Source organism: Centroberyx gerrardi, chromosome 7 (genome assembly GCF_048128805.1).
Source record: "Centroberyx gerrardi isolate f3 chromosome 7, fCenGer3.hap1.cur.20231027, whole genome shotgun sequence".
In the NCBI taxonomy this organism is placed as follows: domain Eukaryota; kingdom Metazoa; phylum Chordata; class Actinopteri; order Beryciformes; family Berycidae; genus Centroberyx; species Centroberyx gerrardi.
In genome coordinates, this window is record NC_136003.1 from 17,926,415 (window position 1) to 17,941,071 (window position 14,657).

General features: G+C 38.0%; 1 protein-coding gene across 1 annotated transcript in view; it reads right to left on the reverse strand.

Annotated features, from left to right (window-relative positions):
* The window catches only part of LOC139923966 (nuclear GTPase SLIP-GC-like), a 28,900-nt gene extending 16,198 nt beyond the window's left edge, over positions 1–12,702 (reverse strand). Inside the window, exons 1-11 of the mRNA XM_078284516.1 lie at positions 12,630–12,702; positions 11,706–11,824; positions 9,537–9,570; positions 8,995–9,085; positions 7,044–7,260; positions 6,648–6,893; positions 5,468–5,662; positions 5,158–5,333; positions 4,933–5,035; positions 4,374–4,470; positions 4,065–4,186 (exon numbers count right to left, since the gene is read on the reverse strand). Coding sequence (XP_078140642.1) covers positions 4,065–4,186; positions 4,374–4,470; positions 4,933–5,035; positions 5,158–5,333; positions 5,468–5,662; positions 6,648–6,893; positions 7,044–7,260; positions 8,995–9,085; positions 9,537–9,570; positions 11,706–11,824; positions 12,630–12,702 — 1,473 coding nt within the window. The remainder of the gene's footprint in view (positions 1–4,064; positions 4,187–4,373; positions 4,471–4,932; positions 5,036–5,157; positions 5,334–5,467; positions 5,663–6,647; positions 6,894–7,043; positions 7,261–8,994; positions 9,086–9,536; positions 9,571–11,705; positions 11,825–12,629) is intronic.
* Between the last annotated feature and the right edge of the window lie 1,955 nt (positions 12,703–14,657).

Sequence of the window (14,657 nt, forward strand, 5' to 3'; positions counted from 1 at the left end):
CATCCATTACGCTGCAGTCCTGTAGAATATGCTGCTCCTTTGTAGAGAGTGTGTTGACCTTCTGCTTTATCAAATAGTATTGTTCCTCATCATCAGTTAGGAGCTTTAAAGTCTGTATGTCTCTGTCTTTGAGTAGGTATTGTTGTTCAGTGTTCACATATATGTGAATAAGTTTATTATGAGTTTATGTTGTCATAAGATATGTGGTGTGTTTTTGGTATTGCCATGCAATTGTTGTTTTTCTTATCAATCTATATGGCACAATTCCAGCATTACTGGAGATGCTTATTTCCTCTTTTATGTCTCAATACTTCACACTTTAACCGGGAACCAGACAGGGAAGACCACTCTCCCCATCTCTTTTAACAATTTTCATAGAACCTCTAGGTACCACTATCAGTCAGACTGACAGCATCATAGGAATCCCAGCCCTGAATTTGTCTCACAGTAGCTTATCTTTGCTTGTAACTAGCAACCGAGCTGGAAAACCTACAGTCATCCCAACGTTATACCAGGCTTTCACCGATTTATCTTTGTTTTGGTTGTACCGTTGTGTCTGTGATCAGCACTATTTTTTCCAAAAATGTAGGAATGCGTAGGATCAGTGTCACCGCAGCTAATGTAACGTAAATACCACAGGTAATCATTACCTGCCATTAAAGTTGGTAGGGCGGCAGAAGACGTGGATGTCTGTAAATTAACGATGGAGAGTGTGGCTCAGTGTGTGGCTCCTGATGCCCTCGGCTGCACTGTGGGAAAAACTATAGAAGATGACCTAAACCACTGGATGGATTAACCTTCCTCTTTTCCTCCTGGGATGAATTTCCACACTGAAAAGTAGTATTCTCCCCAAAATCAATTACATATTCACAATGAAACCTGTTCAACCTGTTCCTAACATAAATTGGTTTTCCACCCTAGACTCAATAATATGAAAATTCTACTGGAACAATAAAGTATGCCAGATAAAACTGGCCACCATACAAGAAGACAAATTGCAAATTGCAAACCAAACCAGCTACAGCGCATTACAAAAGGAATAGGTAATCAGCACCAAAACTCATGGCTTAAGACTGAAGATTCAGAATGAGACACTGACATTAGTAACCTACCCTTCCTGAGTAAAACAATTACAAAACACCTATGATGAAAATCTGGTCATCTGAACAACTCTAGCAGCCTGGTGGAAGGTAAATGCAATGACAAAATGCAAAAAATGGGCTTCAGTACCGCTGACATCTCACTGCTCCCTCAATACCATAGACACCTATCCCCACACTACTTGGTATTGCCCCCTGGTACATCAATTCTGGGAAGACATCACCTGCACCATATGCTCAGTTCTGGACTGCACCATTCCACTGTGCCCAAAGCTCTGACTTCAAAGTCATTTTAGTCACCTTTGCTATTGCCAAGAAAGCAATTCTTATGAATTGGAAAAATAGTCACAAACTCAACACTCATTATTATGGATTCAATTAATTACAAAACGCATAATATAGCCGCAAGCAGCAATTAGTTTTTAGTCCGAGAACCTGATTACCTCTGGGGTGAGTGTGATCCCTGTGGCATACTGGCATTTTGAAACTTGAATGAAGTTTGTACTGAATACAATGACTGAGATATAAATACAATGTATGTGTATGGCCATTTAAAGTTATGATGTTTTTAAGATATTAAAGATTAAGATTTAAGATATTAAATCCCTGAAATCTGCCAACTCACATGATTTATAAAGGTACACTAATTTCTTTCTTTGCCTTTCTTCCACCACTCTTCTCAACTTCAGCAACCAAAATAGAAAGCATGTGTAGGATTTGTAGCAACTTATACACCGCTATGCAAGGCAGGACTCAGCGACCAAGCGACCTCTTGAGCGCTTGAAGCGCTGGTGCTGAGCGCTTTGGCGGCACCAGGTGAGCGCTGGAGCGGGGAGCTGAGTCTCTGGGTGTTGTTGCTGTGATAAACATTAGCCTAGCTAACGTTAGCTACAAAACGGCAGGATGCTGGCTCTTGGTCCCGCTCCTGCTTCATCCTCATTGGTTTGTAGAACTCTTAAGTGACATTGATGAGCGATGCACTTCAGACAAAGTTTAAATAGTTTCAACCTAAGAACAGGTCCAGCGCTCACGGCGCTCAGTGCTAAAAGAGGCGAGGTACCTGTTTTGGGTCTTAAGTGCTGAAAGCGCAATTTTTCCATAGGAAATAATGAAAAAACAGCACCAGCGCTTCTTTCACAGGTCTTTACTGTAACCTAACTTTGCTCCAAGGCTTTCTCTCCGCTGTGTGGAGCTGCTAACCAAGCAATGCTTTCTATCGACCTTTCTATTGAGCATGTATTATCTTTATATTGAGTGTAAGTTCTATCGCAATAGATATCGTTATTGTTTTATCGCCCAGCCTTAGTTTGTATATTAGGACCTGCCTACACATTTTGAATGCCAACTGCTCATTAACTTGTGTGCAGGACAGTCCAGACATGCTGTGAGACAAATTTGGTGAAGGTTGGATCAAATATGTAGGAGGAGTAGCAAAAAATGTGTTTTTGACAAAATTCTAAATGGTAGACAACCTTGTGTGCAGAAATGGGAGGGGTTATGCTTACCAAATTTGGTTGAGAGAGCACAATGCGTTCCTGAGTTATGGCAATTTTTGTAAAATAGACCCCGCCCACAACATTTGACCAAACTTTGGAAGACAATTCTATCTAAACAGTATGGAATATCAAAGCACAAATCCTGTGCAGACCCACGGTGTGCCCTCTAGAGACCATCCAATGAAGCACAGGCTCCACTCAAACCGTCCATAAATGAAAGAGTGAGTGACCTGACTTTGCCACTTTCTGCCCCCAGCCACATGGCGCGCCTTGGGAAAAACTGGGTGATAACTTTTGTGCAGGATTGTGCCAGATTTGGTGAAGATTGGGCAACATTTGTAGGAGCAGTAGTAAAAAAACAAAATGGACAAAATTCAAAATGACGGAAAATCTTGTCAGATGGAAATGGGTGGGGTCTATATGGATAGATGCGGAATGAACCAAGGAATCCAGGGAATTTTGATTCTACGAGTCATAGATCACGTTATAGGCCAAAACATAAAGTTGCTTGTTATAGCGCCAGCGCCACCATGCGGCCAGTTGACATGGTTTTTGTTGCCTGAGTAGCAGCTGAGACTTTGGACCTATCTGCCAAGTTTGGTTGCTGTAACTCTTACAGTTTCTGAGATCCAGATACTTTTAGGGCAGAAGGAGCAGAGTAAGAAGCATAATAGTAATCCGAACAAAAACAATAGGGTTCCAGCACTACGTGCTTGGACCCCTAATTACACAAAAAGATGACAGCTTAAGAAACCAATGAGAACACTTTTGAAACCTGGAAACCCATTATTGCCCATTATTTGCCAGTGAGTCAAAACCATTCCCACGCATTCACACGCATGCGTGCACACACACACCTATATTCATTTGCTGCCATATCCACCTTGGTTGTTGTAGGTGTCGCAGGTGTGCGCATAGTGACATGCTCATTTTCACTGATTCTATAATAGCATGTTGTAGTCATGGTACAGTTTGTCCTGAGATGTCAATGACGCAACATTTATTATATGGCATATATACTTTTATTTCTATAGGTGCCTGCATGTTTGGCCAGTAATGAGTACTGAGTTTGCTGCTTCTTGTCGCAACATATGACATCAAATATGTGTTGTGTGGGGAGTGACAAAAAAACCCATAACATTTGAATCCAATCTGAGAGGCCAGACTGAGCCCATGCTCAGAATGAAATACTACCATCCAAAACATACTATGCCATACAGTTGCATGTTGCTGAGTCGTCATTACAACAAGACTTAAAGTTCATGTAAATTCAATTTGTCACCTACAATTGGAGGGCATGTGTGAAATGTTTATTCACTTATACATACACATTGTATGTTATATCACTTATAACATACAATGTTTATTTTGGTATACATGTATATCTTCTTGCTTTATGAAAATTCAATAAAAATAATTTACAAACAACCACACAAACAGACCAATAAATGGAATTAAATGATCATACCATTGTTCCGCATTTGGCTCCTTGAATCAGAGAAAGAATCCCATAAGCTCCAGAGACATAGTTTGATGTCTTTGATTGACGGTCATTGAGATTTTGCAGAAATTCCTGAAGTTTGGGTATTTCTGGAAAAAAAAATTACAATATATATATTGTAATATGTTTTGTTGAAATGTAAATAGATATTTTTAGAATATTCAAATGAAATAATCCAAATTATATATTTAATATTGGGGTTTTGAGCAATCGTTTTTCTTAAATTAATAAAAATATATCTTTCATCGTCAGTATCTTCACATATGGAGAAGCTACCGGTGTCATCTTTTTGTAGAACTGTTTCCCTCCGGAACTCAGTGGAGCTCACTGTGAACACTTGGAAAAAGTCATCACTGTCACCATTGAAATGTTTCTGCAATGAAAAAAAAACAGTTACCAGTCTCGCTTTGACAGATCTTTCTCCCACTTAAGGTTACATGTCCCACAATGACAAGTGAAGAGGCAGGTCGCAAGTTTACTAGTTGAACAAGTTTACTCGGTCGCTTCACCAATTCCGCCATTACGAAAATTATTTTGGGATGGGAGGGGGAGAGTGCCGCTTTCAAACAGCGAGGGAGGAGACAAGCTAGTTTTAAAAAAAGGAAAAGCTACTGCTCGGTCCAAGCATGACAACAAGCTTGAGAAAAGGAGGTGAAAACAACAACACAGCTGGCCCGCGTGTGTGGCTATTTGTTTATATCATTACATCGCATGGAAATTTCCACGTAGCACATGTTAGTTTCAGGATTGGTTATAGGGTCTGAAGTCGCTTATTGCAGGTTTAAGGGAGGTTTGGAATTGTAGGACACACTTTGTTTCAATCTGTAAAATTTACCTTCATCTCCTTTTGTCTCTTGGTTTTGTTGAATTCTCTCTTCACTTGTTCCTTGGCTTGCTGGTTTCTGTTCAAAATGCAATCACGTTCTTCCTCTTTTGGACTGGAAAAAAAATTGCATGTCTTACTCTTAAACAGTTATTATATCATCCACTATGTACTGTATGTGTCATTTTATATCTTATATCTAGCTATGTAATAATTATATCCTAAATGGTGCATTACGTTTGACATTCATGGTTGATAACGTCAGACTTGGTGCAGATAAAACTGATACGTTGACACTCTCCACCATTTCCCATGAGGCTGATGGTGTTATCCAAGATCTCCCAGGGCTCTTTCTCTGATGCTGCTCGAGTAACGTCAGTCACAATCCACACAGTAGAGCAACTTCCAACAATCTGAAGGAACACAATGTAAAGTTATAACTATGATCATCCTTCAAACTACAGGCTAAGGTCAGAGCATTTTAATAACATTGTGGCAATACAGTTTATAACAGGATAATATGAAACGGTGAATATGAATAAATTACCTCTTTCCACATTTCATCTCTGCTTTTGTTACAGTCTCCACTTCCAGGAAGATCCACAAGCGTGACATGCTCAAGAAGATCAGTGACATTTGGCACCTTGATGGTCACACACTTCACTAGTGGCCAATACTGTCTTCCTGACTCTTTCTTGTCAATTCTTATGTACTTGGCCAGTTGTTGAGACAGAGCCAAGGCCTGCAATAAACAGTACATTCAAAGTAAAAGTAAAGTAAGTAAAAAGTAAAAAAGCGATTTTGCGGTCCTTTGCTTTTTGTGTTTGAATTGACACCACAGAAAAGTAGCCTACCCTGGGATAGGCTAAAGCTAGAGAACATCGAAATATCTATAAAATTGATCCCCCGGCACTTTACAGTCTGGTCTGTATGCAATGTAAGCTGCTTACATGTACCATTTCAATGCCAATAAAGAAAATAAACATGGTCACATTGTATGAATTATTGTCTACTTACACCCGCTTCATATTATAGGTCCAGTACCATGTAAATACATATGAATTACTATTTAATTGTAGAAAATTGGCCTGCTTCATATTACAACTCCGGTACTATGTAAATACATATGAATGCAAATATGTTGTTGTATAATTATTTTTTGTTAATAACTAACTTACGTTGTTAGTAATTAACAATGCAATAACTAAATGCTAAGTTAGTCCTTAGACAATAACATAATTTAAGATCAAATAACGCAGCCACGTTACTGTGTAATAGTTTTTTTGTTAACGCCTAATTAGGAATAGTTCATACGCTGTTAGGGACCTGGAAAATTAAGGGTTACCCTTATTCAAACCTAGGGGCTGAAAATTTCCTCCCTCGTCTCTGCCATGCTCTGTTCGGACAGGAAGAAAGATGTTAATCACAACTTGTTTAACAACTTGGCTCAAACGGACAGACACTTTTACTCTGAAACTGAGGTCCAGCCAGTCCATTAGATTAGTATTGTCCACACCTCTGCAACACTTTTCTGGACTGACAAACGAAAAGGAGAAATGCACATCTCTCTGTCTTTTCTGTGGTGTCAAAACTTAAAAGAGTAAAAAAAAAGATATGAAGGTACATGCATTGAAACATCATCAATTCTAGATTTTAAAATTGTCCACTCTGTTAGAAAGATTAAATATTCAGTGGCAGAGATAAAGTGAAAATATAGGATTACTTACTGATGTGCATGCAAATTCCTTCTTTTCACATTTGGTAAATTCTGGAATGTCTTTAAAATACTTGTTGTCCATGAGTTCTTTGGGGGATTTGTTTTTGTCTTTTCCATATAGTGCTGAGAGCTTTCCATCATCATCATCATCATCATCATCATCATCATCATCATCATCACCATCTTTACTTTCCTCATTCACATTGTCCTCAGGAACATACATTTTTGATAAGGACAATAACTCATCATACCATTCCTAAAAATAAAATATAAACTTAATATTGCCACGTAACATTTGTGTGCCCAACTATACAGCTGCACCACATTCTTTCAAATAGCTTTATGTAGCACTTATAATTAATATATATTAGTAATATTATTATAACACATAACAAGCTCATTTTACCTCTTTTGTAATGAACTCGATCTCTGCCATGTACATGGAGTTGCTCATATTAGCTTCCACCTTAATCATGACTGAGGTACATGCTCTGAGATCTCCAGAGGGCAAAAGATCCTCCTCTCCAATGATGGCATTTATCAAAGAGCTCTTTCCAGCCCCTGATCTACCAAAGACGCCCACAAACTGCTTTCTGTCTACTTCCAAATCACTGATTTTCTTCCTGTTGTGAAAGAAATAAGACTTTAACTATGGGATTATTTGACAGATTGGACAAGTAATGAAATAGAAGATGTGGAGAAGGAAGACAATAGTGCCACTAAGTCAGAGTCTTTTTGTTGATTTGTTTATTTCGAGTCAGTGCATCTAAATGAATTGAACCTTCAAGTTTTTCAGGTTTTCAAGCTTGAGCCATGTGGTCTTCATACAGCTCTGGGCAACAACTGTGTGCCTACAGTGTTGTACTCATTTTAGGCCAGTATAGGGCAAGATATCCTATTTAATTAGTGTTTCGAGCACGTAGTGCAGAAACACTATTATTTTTGTTACGATTATTAATTATGAACACTATTGAAATTGTTAGGATTATTATTTTTCTCCGCTAAAAGTATCTGGGTCTCAGAAACCATAAGACCCACAGCAACCAAACAAATCGGCCAGATGGTGGCGCTATAAGACAAACTTTACATTTTGGCCAATAACTTCTGAACCGTTTGACTTGGGTCATTTTGCATCTATCCATATAGGCCCCGCCCATTTCTGTCTGACTAGATTTCCTGCCATTTTGAATTTTTTGAAAAAAAAAAAACTTTCACTACTTTTTTCACAGCACTATCAGGCTGAGCTACACAAAAAAAATTTTTTTTTCCTGATCAGTTCAGTGACGTGGCTAACAAACTTGACCCAGAATGTTGCTAAATCGAAAAATGGCCCTAACTCATTGACTGTGTCCAATCTTCACCAAACTTGATAGTTATGTTGAATAGTGTTCAGTAACAACATGTGCAAAAGCAATATAAAATTGTCCAATAGGGGGCACCAAAATGTTAAAAAATGTATGTCTCACAACTGGATGTACCAAATGTTAAGACATTTAATACACATACTCAGTGGACAGACAATAATCAAAATCCAAAATTTGGTCCAAATTACTTCCGGTGGGCGTGGCCTATGACATTTTTGATTATAACATAGCTTGTGATTGGACAATTGAGGAGCACTATAATAGTAATTTTCAATGGTGTGTGAGGTCAATTCTTATTTATTAAGAAAAGAATTAACAGAGTACAAAAGCATAATTTTATTTAAATTTGTTTGTAATATGGCTTAAGACAAATTACAAGATTAGTTACACAAAGGCTAAACAAGTAACTACCAACCAAGCTGGAAACCGCAGCAGCGTGCCTACCTGCACAGTATCTGCAGGCTGTCCGAGACAAGCAGCATCTCAAGAGTTCGATACTGCCGTGTCGTGTCAAGTGTCGGAAACCCGAATGAACGGCTTGCTACTACATGCCCAAAGAGTGTGTTTGATGTCTTTGTTTGTTATGGCAAACAAATAGGCTACATAATATGTGTACCATGCAGTATTACGAACAACAAATCAATAAATGTGTTAAGAACTACACAATAATGATATGGCCATTACCAAGACATTTTCCCTTCTCTCTCAGGTTACAATTACAGCTGCTGTGCTCCTGGCAAAATCTATCTAACCCATTTAAAAGAGGAATAGCTAAAATTTCACGTGGATAAACTTCACATACATTATTAATACATTAAGTACAAAGCACCAAAGTATTGTATTCAAATTATTATTAGTTGTGAAGTACATTCAACAGATTTTAGTTGAGCATTGAGTAAGCAGTAATTCTGATATAATGTTTATAAGTAAAAGTAAGTCTTTCATGGGCAGCAATGTGAATAATAAAAAGGAATTTTACATAGAATAACTTACTTAAGAAAAGTTTTGAGCTCTTTGTGGTCCTGCTTATCGAGTTTGCCATTGACACTTTCCATGATCTCCTTCACATCATCACATATTTTCACTTATGCCACAGTAAAAGTAAAGGACCATTCAACTTGATTGTAATGGTAGTCTATACAATATAAACAGACATTTGCTATGCAATGAAAATTTAATTACATAAAGTTTGTATAACACAAAGTAGATTATTGTCAGCCATTGTAACATGTCTTTACAATTTGTGGAAAAACTGTTAATACCTGAACTTCCCGAAACAGAGCCACGGTGTTGTTTTCTAGGTGTTGATTGCTGTTTGCGCGATTTAGTTAGAGAATCAGACTTTCTCTTGCCTAATAAAATAGATGATTTAAAACAGCAGTCAGTAAGGCCATCAGACCTAGCTTAACTTTCTTCTCACAACAACTTGGTCTCAATATATCTTAGTATCGTCCTTTGATCAAAGTTAGACATTATTGTTTTGAAAGTCATTCATGAATATTAATTCATTATACATTCTTCACCGTGCAGCTCACCTTTAGCCCTTGTGTTACTGGTGGAAGGCCCAATCTGAAGATGAATATGAACAGTCCACTCATTAAACAGCACTTAAGAGAAAAAACAAAGCTGATTCATTATGTACCTTTTCTCATATGTATTCTCACAATTAATGAGTTGAAATAACGATATATTCATGTATTCAGAAGAGGGCTCTATTTCCGTGAATCAAGGCACAGACACAGGCAGTGGCGCAAGCTCACGGTGAAAGCTCACTTGGACATGACCAACAGATTTTTGGTAATTTTGTGACCAGATGCGCAGGCGCAGCAGAGGCACACCAGCGGCACAGTTGAGAAAGGGGTAGGATTAGAGAGAATACATTATCAGTAGGTGAGTAGGGGCTGGCATCAATCATGGCCAATCAAATCAGCTCCCCTCATCCCCTTTAAAAGCAATGCGCTCCCCGCCATAGTGCAGTGACAGTTTCATAATAGAATTGTGGAAATCTGAGGGTTTTCTTTAAAAAAATAAATAAATAAATAACTTGTTTCCTGTCCCACCACTATCAAATTTAACCAAAAGATTTACAGCCATGATTCTACTCCTTGCAGCAATAGGCCTGTCTCTACAGTGGTGAAAAAATGGCATGCTTCTGGTGCTACTTTTGGGAGACCTGTTCCGTTGTTGCACCCCGGCAACCTGATAGATGTCACCACCTGTTGTACTCTATAGAGGGTGACATCACCTGCCACAAAGACCAACCAATAGCAGATTGCCAGTTCAGTACCCTACTTTTCACCATTAGATGTCAGGCTTCACCACAGATTTGGGTTTGGGGTTCAGTTACTCTTTAACTCCTGTTTCAAAAGTAACTAGTCCATACTCGGGGATGCGTGTGCCACAACTACGTGCAGACTTCTGGGGATGCGCGCGCCCTGCCTATGCCAATGCTCAATGCCCATGTGCAGTTTCAGATTGATTGGCCAACCCATTGAGGAGCAAAATGGATGCAGACAGACAGACAGAAGGACAGAGTTTTCCTCAATTTATAGTGGGATAAATCCATCAATGAATACAATACATGTATTGTCACATTTAACATTGTTGGCAATGGTGAGAACCGAGCAACCATGTTTGTGAAAAGGGCCTATTTGGTCAGCCAGTTACCCCTTACCTGTGCAGAATCAGCTGCTGCCCCCTGCTCTGCGGTTCCCCGCTCTATCTATTGACAGTACAGAAAAATGAAGTGAAACTTAAAGAATAAGATTGAGATGAGCATCCCTAAAATAGTAATAAATACCATGTTCATCATCCGGCTAATAAAACATATCTGTAACAAGCTAATTATCAAGTAGAATATAAAATTAAATGTGATCTTATCCTTTAGCTGTCCGGCCAGCTAGTTACTCCTCACCTGTGCAGAAGCAGCTGCTGCTCCCTGCTCCACTAACAGTGCAGGAGAAAGTGCAAAGCTATTGCTATTGGACCACCGGCATGCACATTTGAGAATTAGCGTGCAACTGTTAAAAGAGCGTAGGTCACATGTTTTGGGGGAAGCCAGCATGCATGAAAAAATGGTTGTGCTAAATTAACTCACACGGGATTAAAACCCAGGATCTCTGGCATGGTAAACCTTTTCTTTACCAATTGAGCTAAACTCAAAGTAGTGCAGCAATCATGGTCTTTCTAGTTGTGTCCCGCAATGGCACATGCACAAAAAGTTTTTTTTTTTTTTTTGGGGGGGACCGACCAACAGAGTGACTTATTCATAGTGTTCTGTTACATCACTACACGGTCATCTTGGTAGGAAACTAACAGGTGATTGTAATAAATTAACAGATTATTATAATCAAACGACAACCACAGCCAATGAGCTGTGTATATGGTAAAGCACCATATTGGTAGGAAATGCATGTGACATCATGGGAATACTATGCAAACTAGCTGCTGGTCACATCTAAAAAGTCTGGGTGATTTGCCTTTTGCCAAAGGAGCGGGGGACATAACGCCTCCATCCCCCATTTCTGCTCTGTGCATGTAAAGCACATCAGTCTTGTGTACATTCTTAGGAAAGATGACTTTATCCAAACACTAGACAGAAGTTCATGCTCCTGCAGTAAATGTAGTGCAGTCTTCTATAGCTATAGTAACTTATGAATACAAGCATGTGTAAATTAAATTATCTTGATAGTGCAGCACATTACCTGTAAGAATGCATTGAGTCTGTTTTTGAATTTTGTCCTTGGTCCTATTTTTGGAATCAAGTCATTGATATCACCTGACTGTTCAAGACCAAGGAAACTCTCCTTTTCAATGCCTTGATCTGAAATTCAAAAATATTCAGATGAATCCTGGTCACACAGCAACAAGTCTTATTTTCAAATTCTACTTAATTAGGTGTGAAATAGACGTGGGCACTGATATTGATTTTCCATACGAATATCAGTTGTACTTTTCTGATACAATAACTTGTAAGACTACAGTTTCATAGGCAGATTTGCTTAGAGGACAACAGCTGCGTACTTAGTATAAATGACTGACCATAGTGACAAATTGATTACTAAATATATAATTTCACATCTACTAATGTTGAGGTCTGAATACATATTCATCTTCATCCAGTCTAACATTCAATGTCACTAACTGTAATATTATTTCACTTGGCTGTTTCTCAGTCACTTTTCAAACTCAGACAAGCTCACTTTTTCCAGCACTGCCTGTGCTGAGGTCCTCTTCTCCTGATTATGCAATAATCCACAAGTTGCTAATGGGCGCCAGTCATTTTCAATGTTCCAGCTAATTGCTTGCTAATTTGTAAGGATTTAGTCCATTAGATCATTTGTACACTTCAAACACTGAGAAAATTGCAGTTATTTGTTAACAATGTGCAAGTAGTCTACTTCCAGTCTTTTCTTGCTCTTGCAAGTTCTGTTTGAATTGTGGTCAAGGTCACTGACAAAAGAGTATCAACTTGTCACATTTTATCAAAACAATTACATGTACAAAATGTCAAGGATATGTAACAATTGCACTGCAATCTCTGTTTTCAATTTCAGTATTGGTAGACTCAAGCAACATCAATATTGTATCATATCTGTGCCCACCAAGGAAGCATGGTAATACTTTACCTTCAAATCTCTGTATCAACTCACTGAGACCCCATTCAGTTAATTTGTCCCGGACAAAATCAAATGTCTCCATGATCTGCCACTGTTAAAATGGAAAACAATTAATGCAATTAAGGCATTTAGCAGACACTCTTATACAGATCAACTTACGAATAAGTGCAACAGTAAAATAAATGAATATTCCATCAGTAGGGGTCAGGGTAAGTAGCCAGATAATTCAGAGTGCTATGAAAACAAAAAGTGCTACAGCATTAATCAAGAAAAGTAAAGTAAGAACATCCCTTCTATCAGTTATTTTACATTGCTAAGCAAGTGTAAGTATACTAATATAATAACACAGTAACAAGTGCAAATAATTATTACATGGTTTTAACCAATTATCATTGGTTAATATTTGAATCAGTTATGTATGTGGAGTTTTAAATCTGTTGAAGGTGTTTGTGAAGTGAACAGATTGGCTAAATGAGCAACAGATGGGGAGAGAGAGGAGTCAGAATCAGTTTAGTTAATCTTTAATGGGGAAATGGCAGATAGTGTTCCAGAATCATGTAAGCTACTGAGTAAGACGATGTTCCACATCCATTGAAGTGCTTTAACCTGTTGAACCAATGACTTATACAACTTGATTGTTTAAGTTGGCTTTTAGTGTCCTGAAAGCCAATTTGCCTTGTTTCCATTTGAATCTGCTAGTCATTTGTCAAGTCAATTGACATTCATTCCATCCTTGCTGTGTGACCTACACATGGGGTTCACCTGCTCTTCGTGTCCACATGTATTGTAAAAAAATGTATTGTCTTTTTTTCAAGGTGTGCAGGGACCCCTCAATTGCTGCTTGTGGCTATATTTATTATTGTTGTTGTTGTGGTACATTAATAAAGGAGATAATACCAAGGCCTCTTTGAGACAACTGATTTGAGCTTTTTCTATGTCTGTTGAAAAGGATTGTGGTGAGACCAGACAAATGTAAAAGAAATCTGAGAGCAAAATATTAGTATATCACAGCTGGCAAGCCCTTTTTTGACTGGAGGCAGTTATGTATTACACTGCACTCAACCGTTTAATATGATGTTTTGGCTAAAATATCTGAAATAAACCAACATCTTTACTTTTTCTTAACATAGATCATCCAGATGCAGTGTAATTACTAGTTCGGCTGTACTAGATATTTGATATATTCAGTAGATATATCTTTTATATCTTTTTTTCATAGTAACGCTCGCTGAGGATCATGGGTAGGCTAATGTAGCCGCTTCCGCTATTGTCCAAAACTGACAAAAAAACTGGATTTCTCAGAATCGAAGGTGAAATAATTAAAACGGATGGCCATAACATTAACCTATTCTATTGTTGAGTTATCAAGGACACTTTAGTGTTTTTGTGTTGAAAAATGTTAAAGATATCATTAAAATCGAAGGTTATGTTATGGCTTCTGTGCTCCCCGAGTCCCAACTGACAGAAAAAAAACGTGCTGCAGGCACGAAAGATACTTCCAACTGAAATACATTAGCTTGAAAGTCGTGCTGAGTGTCATGAAAAAAAATGGAAAAATCGTGTCCATGAACACGAATCGATAGATTAAATTACGTGACTATTTCACGAACTGCCGTGAGACCGGGTTGAATATTGTTGTGGTTCATTAGTTAAGGAGATAACTGAAATGGCCATTTGAAACAAATGTTTTTTCCATGTGTACTAAAAGATTATGGTGAAACAAGACATATTTCAGGTAAGTTTAATTATAAAACATAATTTTATCATAACTGACAAGCCTTTTTTAACCATATTAAATTGTACTCTTACATGTTATCTCTTACTCTACACTTGTATACCACTCTTATACCTTTCAGTTTTAAGTTTTTATCAACTGTAGCAGAATATTTCACTACAGGGAATCAACAGCAAAAACATTTACTGTACTGATTAAGATATTGAGATTTAACAAAAAAATGACAGTAATAAAATGACATAGTATGCTACTAAATATTCTGTTACCTGGTTACTATACTGAATCACTAACATATTGAGTTC